Source organism: Aythya marila (assembly GCF_965140915.1).
Source record: "Aythya marila genome assembly, chromosome: Z".
In the NCBI taxonomy this organism is placed as follows: Eukaryota; Metazoa; Chordata; class Aves; order Anseriformes; family Anatidae; genus Aythya; species Aythya marila.
This window is the reverse complement of record NC_139080.1, coordinates 11,587,546-11,612,658: the sequence shown is the minus strand read 5'-3', so window position 1 is coordinate 11,612,658 and position 25,113 is coordinate 11,587,546. Positions and strand designations below refer to the sequence as shown.

Here is a 25,113-nt window from a genome sequence, read left to right as displayed (position 1 = left end):
GTTAAAAACCATATCCAAATAGTTAATATTACTTCCCTTACATTCCTTTAGAGGCTTACAAAATATGACTTAACATATTTTAAAATAGTTTTTCCCCCCACTCTTTCTTATTCCATTTGCTCAAGATCTTTTACTGGTGCTGTGGGAATCTCTTTGATTCCATCTACAGATTACAGTTTTATGATAGATGTGAATTATAAAGGCAAAGTCAAGGGGGAGTTGGGAGGGCAGCAAGGAAACATTTCAGAAGGAAATCTCTCACCTATACTGAAATTAGGAACAGCGAGACAAATTCATTCCTGATGTGTGTCTGGAAAAGATCTGATCCAAATTTTATTGTAAGAAATTCTTTCTTCTTTTCCTCCATGCTAATACACCTCACAATAGTCATGAAATATGCTTTGCTCTGCTGCTCTGGAAATTGTTACATTGCTCTGCTGTAATCAGTAGGACAGAGCTGTGCATGGTATCACTCTCCTGGAGCATGGGGATGTACCGAACGTGATTCAGCCCTGTGGTGCATCTGGAATTTTACGCCTGTCATGGCACCCAACCAGAAAAGCGATGGGAGAAGATTCATTGTCTGAGAAGAAAGGCCAAACAGGCCAAATTTTCATTTCTTATAATAGCAAACACTTCTAACCAGAAAAGCTGAATGTGGTTTTGATTCAGTTTTATTGTTGGGGTGAAAACATTTGCATTCGTTATTGTAGTTTTTGAGCCCTGCTATGCGTGACAGCATTCTTGGAAACGTGCGTGCCGTTGGTTTCAGATCATCGTCCCAACAAGTTCTCTTATGACCTTGTTATAGGGTATAGCCACAAAGCACGCACTGACACAATACTTTGCAGTATTCTGTTGTCAGTAGCTTCATGCTGATAGTTCTGTGAATGCATATAAAACTTTATGGCATAACATGCTTAGGGTAGGAGGTGTCTCCCCGTTGCTGAAGACCTCGCCAGAATTTCTGCTTTCTTTTTGCAGGGAGACTGTGAGAGAGGGGTATAGTTTCCCCTGCCCAGCGGGTTGAGGAAGCAATTTCTCAATCAGCATCATTAGTCTAATAAAGAAAAACACTTCAGGGGTATGTTGATGTATGAAGAGATCGAGGACAGACCAGCCCGCTGGAGTAGAGGTGGTTGGGCAGTGCTGGGCTGGGTGGAGAGCAGTCCTCTGCTCTAATTTCTCAAGCTCCTGCTGCAAAATCTTTCAGGGTGGGACACAGTGAATTTAGCTTGAATGCTCAGGTGCTGGGCAGGGTTGCCTAAAGGTCTTCTTACCCCTGAAGATCACTGGCAGCCTTTTGGGCACCCGATAACACTATGTAAGGTTGTGACTGAATCGTCTCCATGACTCATTATATAGTTGTTGGAGATAGTTGTGTCCTGGACAGATTTGTACCACTGTCCCTAAAAGCTGTCTTGGGATGAATCAGCTGCAGTGAATCTTGCAGTGAATCAACTGCAGAGATGCTGCTATATGGTAACTGTAGAAAGGCAATGAATTCTACACTGGATACCCAAATTTTGCGTAGCTGAAGTGTAGGTAAGATGAATCTACCCCAAACATTTCAAATAGAATGGAAATCAAAATGGTAATATCCCTGTATCATCTCAATTCTCCATCTTCAGATCATCCTATGCACCACTTGAAGTATAACTGTGGTTTGTGGTTGCAATCAGTTCTACCAATATGAAGTTGAGGAAACTTGAGGCTAGAACTTAACACGTATTGCAGGAGTAAGGAAAAAAAAGATCGCATATAGGCTCTGTAATTATATTCAGAGGAGACAGGAGTAAAAAGTCAATCCGTGTTTGGTACCTGTCTTCTGTGAGCGGTTTGGGAAATCAGCTTTCGTTGTTGTTTGCGCTGTCGCATTTGTTGCAACATTAGGAGGACAGCTCAGGTCATTGTCTTTGGCAGCACTCATGCTTAACAATCTGTTCCATAAAGTTCTTGAACCGTTCCTTATCTGTGTTTTCCATTTTCTTCCACCAGTTGTAATCATGTGTGCCAGCGGTGACACAATCAGGAACATCATGTTGGCTGCTCATCGGCATGGAATGACCAATGGGGACTATGCTTTCTTCAATATTGAACTCTTCAACAGCTCGTCATATGGTAATGTTTTTCCTGCCCAAGTATGTTGCAAAGTCTTCTGTAAACCCAGTAATATTTTTAGATTTCTTAGTCTCAAAATACGCTGTTCTGAATTCCAGAATACACCGCTGTCTCCCCATCATTGCGATTACCTTCCACTTAGGTTATGACACTGCAGGAAATAAAAGGGACCCGGCGGGTATTGTTGCCACTGAGTGGATCATGGGATACCAAATAATGGCTTTAAACTGAAGAGGGTAGATTTAGCTTAGACATTAGGAGGAAATTCTTCACTCAGAGGGTGGTGAGGCCCTGGCACAGGCTGCCCAGAGGAGCCGTGGCTGCCCCATCTCTGGCAGTGCTCAAGGCCAGGCTGGACAGGGCTTTGGGCAAACTGGGCTGGTGGGAGGTGTCCCTGCCCATGGCAGGGGGTTGGAACTGGGTGGTCTTTAAGGTCCCTTTCATCCCAAACCTAACAAATCCACTATAGGTGTTAGTTACTTGTAGGGGGAGCAGCACTGGACAGGCATGTTAGCATCCTGGCGTTGGCACCCCACGCTGCAGCGTGTGCACGCTCAGCTCCAGCCTGGTGACTGCCAGATCTCAGAGCAGGGGCACTCCTGGCTGTGGTCCTCGTGGGCTGTGGTCCATAGGCCACCTGAGAGGAGGCAGGGGCTGTGGGCAGCTGCAAGGCCTGGGTCTCCAGAAGTCACCAAATGAACCAGTCAAGCTTGTGAACTTCAGCTTTTGATTGCAAACTGTATATGCAAAACTGTCCAGCACTGTTCTATTTAAGGGAAAGCACAGACAGTCCAAATGTACTAGATTGGGGTTTATTGAGTGGCTGATTTCACCCCAAGTAAATACGATAAGATTTGTCAAGTTAAAACCTAACTTAAAAATTTAAGTTGAATACCTTTGCTTTTTGAAATATACCTATGTTTAGTTACATCTGATGCTGTGGCAGTGCATGGTAGGGGCTAAACCTACTCTCAGCTGGTATAGCTGTCTCAGTTAAATTGAAGGTGGAGCAGTGGGTTTACTGACAGAGTTTTACAGACTGAAGCTGGGAGAAACCCTGCCTGGGAACTAGGTTTAGCTGAAGTTGCCAAAGTAGATTTTGAATGGAGCAGCCTCTTTTGCAGGTGCATAAAAAATAGTTCCCCCCACAGCAGGCTGCCTTAACTAACCCAGTACAATAACAAATTATTTTCAAATTGGAAACCAAGTGGGAGTTGAGAAAGAAGGAAAATTTTTCTTTCAAGCCTCAAAAAGCTGATGAACAGAAACGACTGAATTCACAAAAGGATGATGTATTTTGTTTAATGAATCAGTTAATTGCAAGTTAAATTCTTTTACATAAACTGTTATCCATCTACCGCCTCTGAGATTATTTTACAATAAACAGTGCTGTTTGTTGAAAAGCTCTATAATGAGCACATGTAACTGTTTAAATTCAAAGATACAGATAGGTACAGAAGTAAAGATACTCATACATGTGTCTAAGTTAGCTGAAGAAGTGCCAAGTTCTTCCAGCTAATAAGGAAATTACTTAAATAACTGAAAGATAAAACTGCAGAGCACAATCAAAGCCAATGGCTCAAATCAAGGTTTTCTGTTTGCTCATTGAAATTCAGTGTGACTTCATCCCCGGTAGCATAAGTGAAGCCATTTGGCATTGCAGCCCTAATCGGGACCATGCAAAAAGCTGAATCCATATCAGCAGTCACATAACTCTGAAGTTTCAGCCCATCCATAGACCATGGGAGCTTTGCAGACATGATTTTACTTGTGCCTAGAAACCACTGATCAAATAACCCCTCTGGCTGCCGTTGGTGCTTTGTTACCACTGCACTGCTGCTGCATTTCATCTCACAGAGTAAAGATGCATCAGAAGTGATTCATCTGGCCCCAAGTACAAGTCTGCTCATGAGCTGGGCACCCTTTGGAGTCACAAGAGAGAATTAGGCACCCCCAAACAGTGATTCACCTCATCCTTAGGTGTCTGAAATGGCCCAGGTGAATTATTCCTTAAAACTGATGGTTTCCTTGCCTTGGCTGAAGTGAGCAGGGTTGGCGGCTGGGCTGCAGAGAAGGGGAAACACAGGAGCTGGCTGGGACAGGTGATTCCTATAGTCCTCTTTGAGCAGGTGATGCTCCTGTAAGACCAGGAGATAGGCTGCTGCATTTATGTGAAGGCTTTTGCATTTCAGAACAGTGCTTGCTAGGAGGCAGCATTTGAAGCCCCCAGATCAGCATCCTGCCTCCAGGGAACCCTGGCAGTGTGGCCAGTGCAGTTGCATGGGGGTCTCAGCATGATCCTGCTTTGATCGCAGGTAGCACAGCCTGCCTGTAGCTTTTCCAAGAGATAAACGACAACTGTCTGCCTCCTGTCTGTGTTGTTAGAAAATGCAATTTCCTGAAGTTTATAAGTAGTAATTCTTTTAAAACAATTTTTCTGTTCTGTGGGTTTTTTTGTGGATGTTTCCCACGAGGATCAAAATGACTGTTAGAAACTGACTTCTGTGCAGGAGGTCATCACATGTGGAAAGCAAACATAAAAGAGAAATGCAGAGAAATTCCACCTAAATTCCTTGTTCACAGTGCTGGGAGATACAAGAATTATAAGAGGCACAAAACCTAAAAGTGGCTGTGATAGACAAATTGGCACTTTCCCTTCAAGTTCAGATGACCGTGTTGCAGTTTGTTGTTGCCCTCTGTTCCGAATATTTTTAATTTTTCAGAAGAGTAGACATATTAAATGCCAAGGCAGCAATAATTGCAGAAAAGTGCTGTGGCAAGACTACATCCCACAAAATAATCCATGAAGGAATTTAAATATGGAAATTATTCTAGGAACTCTGTTATGCAAGTGTAGCTTCCCTGTTCCCTGTCAGTATTTTTAAAAATAAATATGTATAATGTCTAGGACAGAAACTCACTCAAATTCCACCAGCACTATCTTTTTTTTTTTTTTTTGTAATCCCACTCTTCTTAGCCATCTGCTCCTGTAAATGTAAGACATAGCAAACTCCTCCATGTAACAATCGCTGCAGTACATCTTAATTGCTGTACCTCTGAAAAGCAGGTATGTAGCTGGGCTGAGGCTTTTCAGCTTCAAGACTCCAGTAGAGCTTTTCTGTATCTTCCCAAATTTTTAAATTTATTTATTTATTTATTTATTTATTTTTTCTCTAAAAAGGACAGAGTGCAGACATGGAACAATAGCAGACATTGCTACCTCTGAGGGCAAAATCATGCTGCACGATGCTACTTGCTGTCTGGTGTTTCCACCAAGCCTGATGAATGGATTCCTGGTATAACTGATTTTAACCAGCTAAACTTTGGGTTTGGAAAGAAATCGCTAAACCAAGGCAGACCAATCTAGACCTTCCTGTGGCTCCTTCCTTGTGTTGAGGGTACCGGAGCTGATATCAGCAAGAGAAAAGACTTGCTCTTCTGAGAAGTACAGGTCCTTCAGTGCTTCCTCTGTACTCCGGTGCAGCCTGTAGTGCTGTGCAAGCAGCACTGAGAGTTTGGTGCCTGAACTCTGTTGCCATTAGTATCTTTGCTTCCAAAGCAGTCACTTTTCTTGGTCCAAACAGCACCGTGGTCCTCTAACCATATGACATATCCACTGTCATTTCAGGGTCCTGTGTGCCCTCCAGTCACACTTGGGAGCTTGGTATTAGTTTTTGTCATGTCTCATTTAGCCATGGCAGGGAGTTCCTTGCTGTTTCAAAAATAAAATGACTATCTAGCTTTTAATTACTTGTTGGTATTTAAAAGCACATTGCTTAGGGCTATTGTCGTTCTCTGTAGGTCTCTCTTATTTATTGTTTATGGAAAATAGCACAAAATCTGATCTAGGGTAACCTTTCCGCTGATGTCCTGAAGCTTTGGATCAGGATCTCAGGACCTGCTAGCGTCAGTGCCTGTTAGGCAGAAGGATTTCTCTGTTAACTAACAGCCTGTCAGCCGTCCTGCTTCTTAAATTCTGATTACTTTACTGGTGGTCTGAGTTAAATCATGCCCCTTCTGTGACACAAACCATGTAAATACAGCATAGGTGCAGAATCCCATTTATTTGTAAGTGTTTCTTTTCCATTAAGAGCAGGGCTGGTCTGGCAGCCACTGCACACATGGTTTTCTCCTCGACCGCAGTGGGAGAGCTGTGGGAGAAGTAGCTACACCATCTGCCTCCCATTCAGGGTGATGATCATACTATTGACTTTACTGGTGCCTTTCTGACTGCCGAGGACCAAAGAGTGCTGCCAATGGGATGATATGAAATAAAAACTCTGTGGTCAGATCCTCCCTCACTTGTTGTAACGTAAATATCTGTGTGTTCAGGATCTGGCTTGTTTTTTTGCTCCGAGATGTCTTCTCATGCTTAGACTTCAGCCCACCCTTTAAAAATAAGCAAGCACAGCATGGGAGTAAAGTTGTCTTTCTGTTTGCACATTTACTTCCCACCAGCTGTTCCTCACTGCCTGGTTTCCATCTCTTTCTGGAGCAGGTTCTGTTCTCCCTCATACTGTGCCATCTCCTCACAGTGCAGGAGAGGGGACTTTTAGGTTGAAAAAGGAAGGTGGTGCTGTAGTGGCACCTAATTTGGAGTTTGAAATAAGCTTTTTTTTTTTTTTTTTTTTCACTTAGGAAATGGCTCTTGGAGGAGAGGAGACAAACATGACCTTGAAGCAAAGAAGGCATACTCATACCTCCAAACCATCACTCTGCTGAGGACCGTGAAGCCTGAGTTTGAGAAATTTTCCCTGGAGGTGAAAAGTTCTGTTCAGAAGCAAGGTCTGCATGAGGATGATTATGTAAGTATTTAACAACAAGCTTCAGGTATTAGCATCTTTTTAAAAAACACTCTCCTAATTAAAGCAAAAGTGAGCCCTCCTCAGGACAGAAACACCCGGGCTCAGCTGTAAAAACCCACTCTTGTCTATACAATCTATTTTTTCCTTTTTTTTTTTTGAGGGGGGAGTTGGGGGGGGTAAAGCAAATAGAAGGTACAAGAGGTATGTTTAGGTCTGTGCACCATCATCCATGGCCACTTGTCCTGTGTTTATCCCAAGTACTTCCCTGACTGTCAGCCCTTCCCTACGATAGGGAGTAAGCCTTCCAAATACACTAGGAAAGAGAAGGTGCTTGAAGAGAGTTTGATCCATTTTAGCCATAGGATATGAGGGCTGTAATACAAATAGTTCCATAGGAATGATGACTGTCAGGGGAAGAACTTAAATCTCTCGCAGTCAAGAGCATGAGACAAAACTTTCATTTTTGCCTACAAAGAGAGGAATACTGAACCAATGAAGACAGAAGAAATTTTGGCTTCATAGACTAAGGCAGTATATTATGTTGTTTTTCAAGCAAATTCAGGTGTTGCAGTGAAATAGACCATGAAATAAGATGCTCCAGCAAGGCTAAATTGGCTTGAAAGACATCACCTTAGCTGAAGGGAAAAAAAAAAAAAAAAAGAAAAGTGAGTCATTCAGAGCATCTCCTTTAATTTCCTAAAGAAAGATTTGGGGAAATTTATGCCCTAAACTCAAGAAAACAACCCATACCTCTCATTTGATTGCTCCCACTTAGGCACTTACCTCAGCTCTTTACTTTAAGCTTTGTCTCCACCACATGGAGGTATCGTCTTCTAGTTCAAAGCAAAAACATGGCTATATTTTATTTAAATATTCTAATTAGAGTGTAATGCTGAGTCATGTTGGTGGCTTGTATTTTTATTCTGGAGCTTTCAGAGTGTAGGAAAATAGTCTTGTTGACATTCTTTGCCTTGAGTTGAAAGAGAAACTCCAACTGGCACAGTCAAGGTGCTGCTCTCTGAAGAACCTGCTAAATGAGTTTTGAACAAGGCATGGGACTAATTTGTGTTGTTCTACCCTTTCCCTCTATGTGCCCTTTTGCCGATACCACTTAACAAGACATGTACCTTGAAAAACTACTGCCTTTTCTTGGTTCTTGGTTGGGGAGAAGTGCAAATGTGACTAGCAAAGATCCAGTCACCCCCAGAGAGTTTCAGTCTTAGGGTTTTGAGGGATTTTTAGTCCAGGCAATGTGACGTTTTCACAGATGAGAGAAGTCTTAACCTGTGGAGAGTTCAGGATGCTTTCTGCCCAGCTCCTGGGTGTTGGTCTGTGTTTGGGAGGACAGTGTAGAGCAGGGAGTGGGGAAGCTTTGCTGTCCTTAAGCATGGAGACCCACTGCAAACCATACACCAGTTTAGCATAGGTAAGGACACTGGACAAATATAAACACTGTTATGGTCAAGCAGAAGTACATCCATGAGAAAGTAAATCCCCCAGTGCCACTGGGTGGAGATTTTTCAGGTGTTTTTTTTTTTTTGTTTGTTTGTTTGTTTTTTGAGGATACTTCTTGAATGCCCATGTACTTGCTGCCAGAAGTCCTTTTTCCTCAGTTCATGGTTGCTTTTGCAATCAGATGGCTGTGCTGGTGGTACTCTTGGCTGTCCCAGGGCAGCTGCCGGGGAGCCTGGCTCCCTACTGCCTCATTCTCAGCCTTTTTCTGTCTGGCTCTGTGGGCTGCCTGCCTGTATATCCTCTTCCCACCTGGAATCCAGAGCCTTTTGCATTGTTCCAAGCACTCCAGTGCTCTTCACCCTTTGCCAGGGCCAGGCAGTGGCATGGGGCTACTGCCACTGACTCTTCTGCTTTTCTTCCTGCTCTTCCCATCCCACCTGGCTTTCTGTACACATTCCAACCCATTCTCACTGGGGCAAAAGGAGGACTCATGATCTATATGCAGTTTCTTCTTGTCTGAAATAGCAGTTCTTGACTTGCCAGAAGCTCACAGGGTAGGCTGTAGGTATCTGGGGCCCCCATGTAGGAGCTTCATATCTTGGCTAGAAGGAAAAGAGGTTTGGTTTCAAGCACAGAATGTCCTGATATTACATGGATACTTAATGTGTATAGATCTCAGCAGATCCTCCCATACTTGCTTTTTTTAGAGCTTCGTAACATAGAGGGAAAATAAAACTTGTTTAAGAGGGCTAGACTTGGGCTGGGTGTAGTGAAAACATTAGGTGTGATACTTCATTAACAGTATGTGAATTTTATCAGACTTCAGATGCAAAAGCATTTATGATGAATTTTGCATTTCCCCAGTATGGTCAGTGAGAAGGAGATGGTTCTTATTCCCTTAACTGATTGTCTTACTGCCATGTTGAGAAGACAAACATTTCAGTGAAGTCTTCACGCTTAAGAAAAAAACTGATGGGGGGAAATAAAAAAGCAAAACTGAGGACTAGTTCCTTCCTCTCTGAAAGATATGTGAATAGTGGACACCTTGTTAACAGTACTTGTTCTGGCAGCATGGGAGGAAAGTGGTAATATTAGCCTCAAAGCATGCTGTCCAGGGCTGTTTTCTCCAAGGGAAACTCAGTGGGGAGAGGTCATTCAGCTGAGTGGGCTGGGAAGTGACAGAGACAGATTTTCTCTGCTGGATTCTGCTCCTAAAAACAAAACCTATGGGGAAAGACAGTCTGTGGTACAGTCTATCTCAAGTCCTATCAGCGGGTGTTGAAATATAATCCTCATCCTTTTCTGCAAGCTGTATCCCAAGAGGACAAATTCAGACAAATCTGGATTTGAAGCATTTAGCATTTCTGCTTCTCTGTGTGGATTTTTGCAGTGTTATGGGAAAATGGGGCCCTGGATCTATGGCCTAAATTATCTCACAGTGACCCTAGCTCAGACAAGAGTAGTTAGCACTGCCATTTTGTCCTGGCCTCTTTCCAGCATTAATCCTAAAGGCATTATTATCTACCAAAAAAGAATATCATAAAAATGGAAAATAACCAGATGACAGAAAGAAAGATAAGGGAGACAGAAAGGGCAAAGTCCTGAAACAGCAGCTGTCAAATTGCTGGACTGGAGAACACATGTGGCCCTTGGAGGACTATCAGGTCAAAGACTGCTGGTCATCCTCATCTCCAGCTGTGAAATCACACAGGAAGAAGTGGGAAAAAAAAAAAAAGTCAGGAAATGTATTCTGGATACATCTTTCCTATGTCAGAAATTGCTGTAATTTTTTGCAGGGATGTTACACTGTGACGATGGGGAAGGTAGAATAACGTGTACCTTGTGAGTGAGGAGGAAAGTGTGGAAAAAGCAATTTCTCTAACTCGCCAAGAAATCTCTGTTGTGAAGTAAAAAGCTTCATTAAACCTTGTAGCTAAACAGCAGTAAAATTTAAGAGATGCAGAGAGTGTCTGAGCAGGCATCTTACTTGTATTTAGGTAGGCAGTAATTGCAGAGGAGGGGACTAAAAACGTTGATGTTCACTGTCTGCAACATCCCATTGCATGATTTTTTTCAACAATCATCATGTTGTTCTTTAGAAAGCCTGACCATTTTATTTACTTCTTGGAGTCTGTCTTCTCTGATAAAATAGCTAAAGGTAGATATTTTTTTCCAAAAATCCATTCGGATTTGGGGTTCTGGCATAGGGACAAAAGGCTTTAACGTCGTTACACAAACTGTAACATTTGTTCACTTCTCTAATGCTAACATGTTGCCAAGGTATTAACAGCAGCATATCTTGGTCTTTATAATGCAATTGAGACCCTTGGTTTAGTAGCAAAATATGGGACAAATTCCACATGCAGACCTATAACCTAGGTCAGGCAGCAATGGTAATTGCATGCTTTTACTCGACAGAGGAATTTGAAACTGTCTCTGAATTGGTGTGTGTGTAACTCCCAACAGATGCTCTAGTTAAAAATGTTTATGAATAAATAGCGTTTCAGTTAAAGTATATGCATAAGCCATTTTTATTAAATAATGCCGAACACTTAATGAATTGGTGGTAGGCTGCAGTTTGGAAGTTCTTAATGCACCTTCTGTTCTTGGCTCAGGCCTAGGATTCAATAAATGCTTTTTTTTATGTCTAACCCAGTATTCTGAGCTGGGATGATTTTACAGCCGGGGATATTTGCTCTTCTGAGGTTACAGACCACCCATGGCTTGTTTTTTCTTCTCATTTAAAAACTGAAAGTGCAACTAATTAAATATTTCTGCTGTGTTACCTACATGACAGCATTGTTCACTAGGTAAATGTGTGGGTTTTATCCTAGCCACAGTCCTTTTTGCAACACTGAAAATAGGCTGCAGAAGGGAACTAGAGCCCAGTTTGCCTGTAAAGTTATCTCAGTGAAAGAACGAGCAGAGAGTCAGAACTACACAGATTAATTAGATGAGCGAGATGCTACTACTTATTAGAAAGGGCAAGTCTGTTATTTTTAATGTTTTCAGCCTTCTGAAATGAGAAATGGTCAGCATCAGAGCAACTGTTCAAGCGCCAACAGCTCACTACAAAAGCTATGTGGGAGGTAGCTGTGCTCATAAAGTTTATCATCTCATCCATTACATCCGTGCCAGACTCTTCCCCGTGTGTATTCCTTACGTCAGCCTTTTAATTAGGATTGTACACCAGCTAAGATAAGGGTTGGGAGAAGCAAGCAATTCAGTCATGGCACTGAGAGAGATGGTAAAAATGTAACGTATTTAACAGTGTATGTCCCACTTGTATTTTTCAGGCATAGCCAGGCAAGATTAATGACAGGCAAGCTTTTGTGTCTATTCTGACTACACCAGAATGGGGAGAGAGTTTGGGGGAGATTTTTTTAAACTCTGCCAGGGAATAATTTGTTCAAATGAATAGACCTATTCAGCTGCTGGAGTGCTTTGCTAATTGTGTTCAAAAGAATAAAAGCAAACCACAAGCTGCTTTCAGCAGCCAGAAAAAAAACGGGTTCACATGCCAGCTTATTAACAAGATGAATTCTATTAGTAAAACATATTTAGGATTTTTGAGACCAGCTCATCACCCCATGGAAATAATGAAATGTTTTCCAATTTCCATAAGAGCAATGTTGATCTCTGGGCTGCTAATTTTCGTGAACATAGCAGATACATTTTTGGACGAAGTTAATGCTTTCTCAGTGATACGAAAGGCAAGTGTCTACCATGTTGGGGTCTTGGGCAAAACTGCAGCATAATAGCATGTTATTTGCAGTTAACAGATGTCATAAAAGACAGGAAAAGAAAGAAATTATTCTTCTCTTCCAGTGGCTTTTTGTTTAGTTTTTCTAGCCTGTCTAAGCAGATTTTTGAAACAGTTTTAACCATGAACAAGATAATATAAAACTGTAGGTATATCTGAAAATAGTAACATCTGAACTCTTTGGGAATGTAAAAGTTTAGAATTGATCTTCGTATATGATGTTGTATATTTTCCATAGCCCCATGTTTTTACTTGGTTTCACAGACATTCACATTCCACTTTACTAAACAGACACACAGACATTTATGGGCAAGGCACTCTTCCTTTGAAGTACTTGCTAGAAATACACCTTATTTTCCAACATTAAAGTGTGAAAAATGACAGAATCACTGAATCAATGTCTTCCAGTAAAGTTTTTATAAACTGTTTTTGTCTGAGGCCTCTGCTTGCTATTTGCATTGCCAAAGATCCAAAAGCTAGTATGTCCCATTGAGGTCTTGTTTTTATTTAAATTCACAGGAATTTTGTTACTGATATTAAATGGTCCTCAGGTTTGGCTCTGTTTGAATGAAAGCAGAAGACTGTGCATTTCATTTTGTGCAAAATGACACTTTAAAAGTGAAAGACCTCTGCTAACTTTTAGCTGATATCTTCTTCTACCAGACCTGTTCCCTGAGTAGCTTGTGAAAATAACATTCAGTTGAAAGCTTCCTTTTTAAATGTAGAAAAAAATCCTGACATAAGTTGAGCATAAAGTGGAAGTTTGAGTATGCCTGTCCCGTGTCAGGATGCTGTTGGTAGCAAGCAACAGTACAAAAGCTCTGGATGCACAGCTGGTTGCTGTTTTCTTATGGGAGCTACCTGCATTGCTAGCCTCAAGCCACAGTAAAATGTATGGGGTTAAGATTTCAGTGCTTGGTTTTCTTTAGCGACCCTAAGGAAAAGGCAATTCTCCAGTGCCAGAGTTGTGTGTTCCTGGTTTAAGGTCTATGGGGCAGAAGAGATGCTGCCTCCCCAGAGGCAGATCCCACACTGAGGTCATTCAGGAAAGATTTCTTGTCTTCATTCAAGCTCTTGATGTTGTGAAAGCTAGCCCAAATGACAGCAGGGGAGGTCTGACTTTGTGACATTCAGGTATCAGCCTTCCCAAAAGATTCACTTAGGTGGAAATCAGTAATACCACAAGCTTGTGAGCTCTTGCTACACTGGCAGACTCGTGGCTGAGAACTGGGAGCGTGCAGAACTGGAAGGCAGCACTGAGACCCACTCTGCAGAGCTGCACATCTTTTCACCAGAGAGGAGGACGTACCAGCCCCCGTGTGTGAGTGGAGTCACCCACAGGCAGGCAGTGGAGTTCAGATATGCTCTGTGTGCGTATAAAAGAAGTGCAGCATACAGCTCTGCCAGCTAAGATTTTTTTTTTCTTTTTTTTTTTTTTTCCAGTGGATATTTAGCAATTCCTCTAATGTGGAGGGGTTAGTATAGTCAGGTTGTGAGGATGGGCTGTGTGAATAAAGGCAGCGGTGTTCCTGTGTGTAGAAGGAGCTATAGGAATCCACTGGAGGATACTCCCAGCTTTCCTCCTCTCTAGAAGATTTTTTTTTTTTTTGTCAGGAAAAGAAGCCCAAGACAAAATCAAAAGGTTTAGTCCATTCCAAGAAGAACTAATATATCAAGGCAGAATGAAAAGACAAGGACTGTCTATGTCCTAGAGCAGATGAATAAGAGGGGCATGAGAAAGGGGCGCAGGACAATGGGAGGAGGGTAGGTGAGGAGCTCTGGGTAGCCTTCGCTCAGGCTTTGGGAACAAGGCGACATTCAGTAGGCGGGAGGACATTTACATTTGGTGGGACATGTTTTCACAATGCATCCAGTTAGCCCACCAGACTGCAGACCACAGGATACCTTCAGAAAGCCAAATCTAGCATTATCTCAGGGACTGGGCAGTTAATAGGGAAACAAGAAGCTAAAAGAGAATTCTAAGTCTTCTGGAAGGGCCATAAATCTTCAAATATTCAATCTTTAACTACCGTGCTGCTGGTGGTGGGTGGTGGGACATGTTCCAGGTGTGTAGCAGAAACATTACTGCCTGCTGACAGGTACACGTACGTGTCTTTGGGGACAGATGCTGTACCTCTCTGTCCTGTGATAGTGGGTTCCTTGCAGATAGGCCGGTGAAGGGATGGTTAATCAGCCAGCTGAACACTTTTCATCAGATATCCGCTATTTGAAAGAAAATAACAAAGGCACGTCATCTATTTTTAAAATATTTGGAATGGAAAAGTGATTAATAGCTGCCTGAGGGTTTGCATTAGTTCCATGCCACTAAGGTTTACAAGTCAGTATGCCCATTTACCTCAGTATTAAACAAAAGGATCATTTGTCATGGCAACCTCAGCTTCAGGTGGGCTCCTCTGGCAAATGATTTACTTCTCACACAGGGGCACCCCAGGTACTCACAGGTCACTCAGCTCCTGGCTTTCAGCTCCTGGGAACTCATGCCCTGGGAAGCTCTGCTGGCCAGGCAGGGGAAAGGGAGGAGATCAAGCTGCCTCAAAGGAAGTCTTCAGTCATAAATTTCTCTCATGCTAGCACTGCAGTTGTAGCCCCAGAGCTTTTAGATGGAAGGGGCAGGGGATTTGAAAGGTCTGGCTGCCTGTGGGTTGGACTTTTTTTTTTTTTTTTTTTTTTTTTTTTTGTAAAAACTTGACCATGTCTGCATATAGCAGGGAGCTTGTTACCTGCCTGGGTGAGAGTAATGGGGTCATCTACACCCATCCTCCTCCACATTCCCTGCTGGCAGGGGTAAGAAGCTGTGCTGGTGCTTATGAATCCTGTTCCTGTGTACCTAGTTTTTGCCCGGTACTGAATAAGGAGCTTAGATGCCTAATCCCACCTCCAAGGGTACTTTTGAACTAAGCACTACTTTTGGCTGTGCCTAAATGGTCCATGTTTATCCAGCCCTTAAGACTGTTTTTAAAGCAAATGCTGTGCTGGATAGCCTTTGCTAACCTGCTGCAAAGCAGAAATGCCATTGTTCTTCCGTAGCTCTGTGAGCAAATGCTTGTGATAACCTTGTGATGCTTTTTATTGGTCAAAGGTTTCACCAGCCCACCCTTATAGGTACCTATTCACAAGCTAAAACATAGCACAGGTAAATACAGTTTGAACACGCGAGTTTTCACAGCAGTGATTTAGTGATTTTTGCCTTAGTTTTTGCATGAGAACCGATGTGATCTTGGGAGTTTGTTGCATAGAAAATAAAATATTTCCATGATTTTTTTTTGTGGTTTGGTGATAAAGTTAGAAATCCAGAACCCAAAACAATTGCACAAAGATAAACATTTAACAAAAAATGTCCTTCCTGTTTGTCCTAGCCCTGCATATATTTAAACCAGTTAGCTTATTTTAGCAAGTGGAACTGATTTTTTCGGATGAGTGACTCTGTCATCCTGAAAACTGAAATATGTTCCTACTTGAAAAACAAGCTTTCTTGCTGACATTTAAAACTTTATATCTAATGAAAGTACCAGTGTGGTTTTTTGGTTACTAGATGTTCATCTGCAATTAAAATGTCCCAACTGTTGCATAAAATGTGAACTTAAAACGTAAGCATTCATTCCAACTATAGAACAGGTTATCATCAGACTGCCAATGGGGGCCTTAAAGTCTGTTTAAAACAAGCACGTTTTAATTTCTGTGTGTTCAGCTGAAAAGAATAACTTAATATCTCTCCTGTTTTGCCTCTGTGACTAGAAGTACAACTTCTGAAAATAGTTTTGTAACTCATCACATGAATGACTAAGTAGTTTGTTAGAAGGCAGGAAATCCTAAAAATGTCTGATGTTTATTTTTAATTGACAGCGATACCTTTTATAGTAAAGGTCCCTTCAGTATGTAAGCAGAGGTAATACAATTCTTTGTGCTAGCGATCCTTCATGCTGGTTATTTACGCAGAGAGTTATGAATGTGGTGAGGTGCAGGAACACATTAATACATGCTCTTATTCTGCCTATTGCCTTGATTGGTGGCTTGGAATCCTTCAAGCTAAATTAAATATGTGAATATTTTGTTTGTAAAGTACATGTAAGGGAAAATTTCCCCCCCGTATTTATTCTCTAGGTAGTTCAATTCTGGTACAAAGCAGCACTGCTGCTTAGCTGTGGCAATTGCACTCCTTTGAGAGCAGCATTAAAACACAATACAGAAGCCAAAACATGGAGGATTGAAGTGGTTGGTTCCAGCTTGCTGAAGAAATCAGTAAGCATGTTTGATAGAGCAAGGAATAGAGCCCGTACAGGCTTGCAGGGGGGAAATCTTGCTCCAGAGATGTTCCCCTTGCCTGGACCAGGGCAGTTCTCCCTCACTTCCCTGTGCTTTGGCTGTGCTGTTGGAGGTCTGTAGGGAGTCAGATGTCAGACGGTGGTGTCTGGTCCAAAGTTGGTGCAAATCAGCAACTGTGAGAGCCCCTTTACATGAGCTAATTGTGGGTAAGTCTCTAATCTGCTGAGGTGGAGACTCCAGTATCTGTGTTAAATGGAAGGAGCGGGTTTTGGTTATGTTTGGAAAGCTGCCTGTTGGCAGCAGGCACTAAGGGGTTTAGAGCTGTTTCCTAGATAATCATACAAGAGGGCTGAAAGCAATAAATAAGCAAACAACAGGCAGCTCTCACAAGCAGCATGGTGGTGGGGCTCCTCCATGCACTTGCTCATCGGCTGTGCTGCGTTGTGTCCAGGCCACTGTTTTACAGTGCAGCTCCCCTGCAGTCTAGCACTGAATAGGTCTCTCCTTCAATTCATGGCTGAAATAAAAAAGCAGCTTGTGGCTGCCCTGGCTGGATGACAGTGAGTAAATCTACCAGTTTTTCAAGAATGGGGTATTAAAAAAAACAACAAGGAAGAGAGCATGAAGAATGGGGAGGAGGTACAAGACCAGCAGAGATGGTTTTGTGGTTTGTTTTCTTTCCCTAGCAAGAAAATAACCTTCACTGACAAAATCCCTGAACTCCATGAAATTAGCAGCTTTTTTAAGTAAATCCCAGACACTGGTTGTTAATTACATTTTTATTTATTTATTTATTTTTATTTCAGTAGATCTTTGAACAAAGGGCTAGCTTCTGGTCTGCATCTGGCTTTGAAGTGGGTGGGAGTTTGTCACTGTATTTGTTGCAGGCAGTATTTCAGTCCTACTGGAGTAGGCGTCCTCTTGTCTAGGTGGAACAAGGGTGACAATGGTTTACCACGCCAGGGGTGCACATCAGCTGGGGTACCAGTTGGGTCAGCTGCATGGTTGAAGAGTTCAGGCAGACAAATAAATGCATGACCTTATCCTGAAAGAGAAGGGCTTAGCTTTGGCAGGATGTCTTTGTGTCCAAATCATGCAGAGGGCACTGCCAGGAGAGGTCTCCTGACCGTGCACCTCCCCTTGCTGCCATCTTCTGGGAAGCTGCATGTGCTCCTGCAGAGCAAGGCATCATTGGTAAGCCCCATTGCAAAGGATCCCCTACAGCTGACAGCCTACAGCATCTCCTGCTTGCTTCTCTCCTTTACATCACTGCTGCAGACAGCTGCCAAGGACGAAAATCTGTGGCACAGCAAGCCAGCCCCAACTAGTAATCTGGGTGGGGAGGAACTGGGTCTTTGGAGAGATTTCCTGCCCTTTCTCCAGAGGCTAAGCAAAGATGCAGTTGATGCAGGAAAGAGCAGAAGCAGGGATCTCTCTGTATATCTTGTCCCATGGGTGCTTGGAGACTCTTTCATGGTGGAGGTGGGCAGCAGATGTGCCGTGACTGCTGCTGTTTCTCAGGCGTAATCACCTCCCTGTTTTTCTATCTATACACCTTCTCTCTTGACTTACACTTTGATCTCAAACTCCTGTAGTTTGGAGGGCCCATACCATGTCATGTGCAGGGCCTCAGATGGAGGCTCACGTCTCCATCACCACTGCATTCAGTATCACCATTCTGCCAATAACTACCAGCGAGGAGATAGAGAAGAGCACGCAGTCTTGTTGGAAAAAGCCTTCCTAAGGTTAAAAGGAAGAGATGTCCCTTTCAGCTGCAGTGCTAATAATTTGTCACTGCTATATTTTTAACCTTCAATTTTAAAACAGAGCGTAAGCCTCACTTCGCAGAATTCTGTAATAAAATCACATGCTCCCCTATATCACAAGCCTTGTATGGGTTTCCACATGTACACTGTCTCCCTCTGAAATATTAAATTGATGCTTCATTGATAAATGCAACAGCATTTGAATAAATCTCTCTAGAATATGCACAATGATTTACTATTATGTGATGTCTCCTTATATAGGGGAACGCTCAACCCCTTTTTCTAAGAAGTGATGTGGGATTCAGCCCCAGATAACAAATGAGGCTTGGGATGGTTATTTGTCATTTGGAAAACCAAGTCCTGAACTCTGGTCTAATGTGTTCTTGAGCAGGTGCCAGCTTATGTATTTATGTATTTTCACAGAGTTGGGATCAGTGAATACATTGAGAGGCTGTCCTTGGTTACATCTGCATTGCCCAGAGTTTGGCGTGACGCCATATATTCTTTTCAGTTGTGAATTAAATATTGAGGAAATGGCCTTCTCTGGAGGAGGCATGTTAGTTCTGTTATTTTTCTCTTTCCCTTCCTGTTTCTTTGAACCACTAAGGTCCAGTTCCATTAGGGAACTGGTCTGGCTGCCCATGAGAACAGGCTGTATTTTTAGGATGCAGCTATTTAAACATACAGCTTTAATTAACTGTTTTACAGCTTTCTCCTCCCTTCCAGTTGCTGGGCTGGTTTCACAGTGATACTGTCTCAGTGGGAACAGGTCGGGTCACGCATCTGTAGGTACCAAGACATGCTGTTTTTGACAGCTGGCTGCGAGTGAATCCTGTGCCTTTGCATTTGTTTTGTACTTAGGAGTCCTTGAAATCCCAATCCAGATGCATGGGAGTAGTGGTTATCCATAGACAAGATTTAGGGACTCTTTTAGCTTCTGCTTCACAGATGCAGAAATCACATCTGCCATGCAATTATGGTATGATGGTAACATGCAGTATTGCAGTATGCTATCTCGTGGCAGGATTACTGCAAAGCTGGAACTGGTCAGAACATTACTGGTTTCAAATGCATTTGCCATATTTGCAGGTAATGCTCAGACATAAGGATACTTTTCTGTCATCTTCAAATTCTCAGTCTACATCTCAGTTTCATCCAGAGTTTCTTGCTGAGTTTAATCAAACCAAAAATTTAACAGCAATGATTGCAACAATTGTATTTTAACTTTTTTATTCAAAACTAATAATTCTTAAAACCACATCAATTGTATCTTCCTATCACCTACTGTATGGAGATCATGAGCATCTTATTCTGGGTTTGTGCAGCTCAGAAGAAGAGTACAGCAGGAACTATACCTCAGGAACTGCTGAGGGCCCACTGGGTACCCCACAAACATAAAGGAGTGCTTGTAACAGTGACAACAGCAGCAGCAATGTATGAAAGGAAGCATATGACATCAGCAAATTGTATAAAAGATAGAAGTCCTTGTTCCAAAATAATTTGAAAAGTTTGTTGCTGGATAGTGAGTCATTCAACACAGGAAACCAAACGTATGTGCCCAGAAATGGATGTAAAAATGTTGACAGCGTGACCGTTTCTTGGAAAAGCTCATAAAGAAAGAACAGTAATTATAATTGCCTTGTTAAAGAAGGATTAAAAAGAGAGAACTGAGAGTTAAGTTACAATTGCTTGGAAGAAGACTATTGGGACATGTGAAAACAAAATGAGATGGTAGGAGAAAACCTACTGAAAATGTAATGTGTTGCTGTGCCACATAAATTCATGGTCAGGTGAAGCATATGAACCAACTTGGCATGAGATTGGTTTGAAATGCATCATGGCGTGTATATACATGTATACTGGAAATATAGTTTCTTTATTTGAAATTTGTTGCCATATTTTTACTGTCATACTGTAGTTTTGTAGCTTAATACAGCATTGCTAAACCTCATGAGCGCTCACTTGTAGTGTTCATAGTCCTGAGGTTAGATGATCTTCAGGCTATTATAGCACCAGACTTCCAAACCTGATTGATTAAAGTTGCATCTCTATGGACTAACATGAAAGAGAGTGAAATATGAGTTAATAGTTGGACTCGATGATCTTGGACGTCTTTTCCAACCTAAATGACTATATGATTCTATATTTTATTCTATCAGTGGACTTTGTATGCATTAGCTCACCGGAGCTTTAGCACAAAGTCTTAAATCCACATCAAGTATGTAAATTGGTGCAGTTTTTGCAAAAAGTTTAGGTACACCTCATACAACTCCACCAGAGTCCTCACTGCTTCGGCCTGGGACTGTGGTTTGACAATTTGAAAGACCCTGTGGGTGTACTGGGAAGTAGATTTAGGCACCAATTTGGGGGAATGTTAGCTGTTTGCTTTTGCAGTAGAGAGAGAGTAATGATGATCCTCCTCACCTTGCACTGAAGTGGTATGAATTGCCGTAATTGCTGTGATTCAGAGCTGGGCAGCTCCAGATGGAAGAGAATAACCTTACTTAACAGTCAGTGGGCAGGATATGGAAAATTATGGGTCCTGCATAGCTGTAGCTTGGCTGTCTTCCACGTCGGTAGTATTTTGCATTGCTGTGCATGCTGTTAACACCTTGGTATATATGAAAAGTGTGGTCACACTATAGCTGCTTGGGGAACCATAACTTTGAAGCGTGTAAAATTTATTCATTTGATTTCCATGGAGAGTTCCTTTTTTTCTGATGGAAGATGGTTAATTAGACTAGAAATGTAGCAAAATAAGAGGCAGTTGTATACTTATCTCATTCAGTTATGTAGTTCTCATATTGTACCTTGAATGGGGTGTGTAAGTAATTGGGAATATATCTTGACAGGGGGGTTCCACATATTTGTACTGCAGCCTCCAAGGACGCTCCACAAACCTGGCAACCTCTTTACTGCCACTTTCATTGCTTAAGGAACCACAGTGGGGTGGCTGTGCTGCGCAAGAGAGGTTAGAGCCAGCAATATGGTAACAGATCTGATGTGCAAATTATAATTGTGGCATTTGGACCTCAGCTCTAATGAGGAAAAACAGCATAAGCCAAGAGGGAAAATACCACTGTAAAAAAACAAACAAACAAACAAACAAACAAAAAAACTTTTATTAGAGCTCAACTAAGAGAATTGTTAGTTACCTACAAGATTAAGTGGATCTTCACTATCTTTTATAATTGGTGTAGTTTTGTCCTGAGACCTGCCTAATGTTGAAGCACACATTATCAGTTACCATGGAGGCCTTCAAGCAACCTGTAAAGACATCTTCACAATTATTCTGGTCCTTATTTGGCACATTCATGGAATGTACGTTACTTCTTGCCCTTTATAACCCCTTTGCTCATGGTCATATATTTCATGCAGGGAAATATTGGGGTTGGGGTGGTGGTTTTTTGTTTGGTTGTTTTTTTTGTTTGGTTGTTTGTGTTTTGTAAGTATTTGTTCCTGACTCTTTGTCAGGGAGTGGAGTGATAGGACAAGGAGTCATGGTTTTAAACTAAAAATAGAGTAGATTTGGATTAGAAACAAGGAAGAAATTCTTCACTCAGAAGGGTGGTGAGGCCCTGGCACAGGCTGCCCAGAGAAGCTGTGGATACTCCATCCCTGGCAGTGCTCAATGCTAGGTTGGATGGGGCTTTGGGCAACCTGGTCTGGTGGGAGGTGTCCCTGCCCATGGCAAGGGGCTGGAACTGGGTGATCTTTGAGGTCCCTTTCAACCCAAACCACTCTATGATTCTGTTACTGTTCGATATTCTATAAACCAAATAAATACAGGCCAAAAAGTGTAACAATCATATTGAGGAAAATTCAGTGTCAGTCTATTTCATCATTTCTAGTAGCCAAGATTTAGACTAAATGTAGAATAGAAGCTATGTTAATAAATAAATAAATAGAGAGAGAGAGAGAGAGAGAGAGAAATAAAGAAAAGCCTTCTTACTAACACAAGGTCTGAAATATTCAGTTCTTGTCCAAAAAGGACAATCCTGGGACTACACAGCACTTGGGACACTGTTCTAGTAAGTCAGAAGTGGTATCAGATGACAACCTGGCACAGACTTTGCACTCTTTATTCAGAGTATCTGTTGTAGGCAATCTTAGTCAAAGACAATAAGGCTACAAACTGAACCTGAGTGAGGTCTGGACAAAGGACAATAGCACAAAGAAACAGCAAGCCTTTAAAAAGTATCTGGAGCTGTTATTTAGCTTTGTAAGATTCCTCCCATCTCAAATGTATCCCTTATAGGTTAGAGCCCATTCTCTTTGTAGAACCATGACAACTTCTAAATGATCACACAAGATGATGGGCAACAAAACTTGATGCCCTTTGTGGCATTCTGTATCTCCTTTCAAGAACTTGTTCTTGAAAATGTTACTGGAATAATGTGATAAGTAGCCAGTGTACAACGTGAAGCTTGGCTGGGGAGTGCTTTCCAGCTCTAATTAGTAACTTGCATTCTTTTAGGAAAATAAATGGCATAGATTACCAGCTTCACATTCCTTGACAAGGTAAGATAAAATGATGGGGTTTTGTGTAGGAGGAACTGAGAGGTGGCACAATCATCTTGTGATGATTTTCAAACATGATTTTTCCCCTGTAATGTCAGGGCTTGTAGCCAAGAGGCAAGGTAGGTGGCTTCAGTGATAACCTCCCAGACTGCCAAATGAGTTTTGCCAGGGCTCATCTGGCAAGCCCACGGCCTCTCCAAGAGGCTTTGTTTCCAGGCCAGTTGCATGGGTAAATTTCAGATCGAGCAAGTTAGCTGACAAAATGGATTTGAAGGTTTCTCTGTTATACTGAGAGGTCTTCGCCATGGATGAAGGAAGTGACAAATAGCTTTCCTTGTAACTGATGCCAGCCACAGTCTGTAAATCAGCCAGCAGGGAGATAAAGCAACTAAAGAGACTCATTTCTCTCCAAAGAGAATGAGTGTCACATCAAGAAAGGATATGTTTAATCATGCACAGGCTACTTGGACTCTAAGGCTGCCACATAAAGCAGTTGTTGAGCTTTGTGGTTTTTGTTTTTTAATCCTGAAGAATTAAACCCCTCACTGGCAATGCCTGTCCTTGTGTGCACTTTGTCCATCAGCTCCTGATATTGCACCAAAAGCCAGACTTACACCTTTTCTTTCGTCCTTTCTCTTTAGGTCAAAATAACTGCAGCTGCCTTTTGGTCCTTGGCTGTCAGGCTGAACTGAGCTGCTCTGTGCCTTCTGTCGTTTTTTTCCCCTGTACTTGTGGTGCATTTTCTTAGTGAAACATAGTTTGGACTTATCTAAAAGTCCAATTTTAAATGTCAGAGAAATGTAAACTTTTGTATTATCTGTAAATAATTCTGAAATTCTCCTTACTGTTGGCAACTGGTTTAAGAGTGAAGGAATGTCTTGCATGTAATTACATTACCAGGAGTTGGTTAGTTCAGCTCAGCCAATCAGCTATGTAATACTTTTTTATCTGTGGAGTGGCTATTTACTTAATTGTCTACGTGTTTTTATCTTTCAACTTTTTTTTTTTTTTTAATGTCCAACTAAAACTGTGAGAGTTTGAGCAGCACTTTATTTACCAACAATTTTAATTCTTTAGGAACACTGTAATGGAGGAGAAGCTAAATAATGTTACTGTCCAGGAGAATATTTACAAAAATGCGTTGTTCAATGGAAATGGCAATAAGAGACACCATAATATTGTGTAATCTGTGTTTATGCCTTTGCTAGTTTTAGTAAATCAGGAGCTTTTCCATTGTAGTGAAGCTGTGAGTGAATGGGAACATAATTCTTCCAGCTGAAAAGGTAATTCATTCATGTATTGACTGAGATGTGAGTTGCTGCTTACAGAACAAGCATACCTGTGCTGCTCAAGACATGTCTGCTAATAAGAATTCATCATAATTCTTCATAACCAAAGCACACCAGGCTCCTGTGTACAAACCTGAAATATTCCTGCAGCAGTCTGCTATTAACTGTTGTTACTCACAGTGATGCAGACCAAAAGCTGCATATTGCTTCTGTTGACTTGTGGTAGACAGAGCTGTTTTGCAGCACTGTCACTTTATATTAGGGTTAGAAAACAACATTTCATTCAGTTCGTGTCGCTTACTGAAAAAAAAACACAAAAGATAGGAAACTTCTGCTGGCAGTTCCAGAACACATTACTGTAGAGGGTAAGCAGTTTCCTGCTTTGCTCATTTTCTAGCAGAGAGATGCTCCACTGAACAGGGGCCAGAAATGGAAGCAGTAATCATTAAATAAGCAAATCCAGTAGTTGTGCTCTCCAAAACAATAATGGCAGAACATGCTTCCCAATCCTGCGAGGTGCTAAGAGCTCTGCGCAGAGGGAGGGGGACATTCTCGGGGTTGTGGGATGAGGATGCTCAGCACCTTACAGAACCTCATATGGTCAGCTGCAGAATTTATGCAGCTGGCCATGGAAACTGGGATCAGCACATTTCTCCCCTATCTGCAGAACTGTTCAGACACAACACTGAAGTGTGATTTGAATGTTCAGAATAGCAGATAGTGGTTAGCTGTTCTCAAAAATACGTCAAAAGCTGCCATTGTTCCCCCACTTTTTCTTTGAGAGACATTCCTATACCTGCAGCTGACATCATAATTCTCGAAACTGCTAATTTTACTTAATTTGGAGATTCCCTCCAGTTAATTCAGTTGGGAAAATGTTTTTTCATGTGTCAATTACCATTGCTTTTTTTCTTCTTTTATTTTTTAGGTGAACATGTTTGTGGAAGGATTCCATGATGCTGTTCTTCTTTATGCTCTAGCTTTACAGGAAGTCTTGAAGTTTGGTTTCAGTAAGAAAGACGGGGAAAAAATTGTCCAGCAAACCCGCAACAGAACATATGAAGGTAACAGTTCACGCAGAATTCCAGCTTTCAGAGACAAGAAAAAAA

General features: G+C 41.9%; 1 protein-coding gene across 2 annotated transcripts in view; it reads left to right on the top strand.

Annotated features, from left to right (window-relative positions):
• NPR3 (natriuretic peptide receptor 3) overlaps nt 1–25,113 on the top strand; it is a 46,968-nt gene that overhangs the window by 3,882 nt on the left and 17,973 nt on the right. For both annotated transcript variants that reach the window (XM_082783990.1, XM_082783989.1), the window contains exons 2-4: nt 1,999–2,121; nt 6,760–6,926; nt 24,933–25,068. In XM_082783990.1, the coding sequence (XP_082640116.1) occupies nt 1,999–2,121; nt 6,760–6,926; nt 24,933–25,068 (426 nt within the window). The remainder of the gene's footprint in view (nt 1–1,998; nt 2,122–6,759; nt 6,927–24,932; nt 25,069–25,113) is intronic.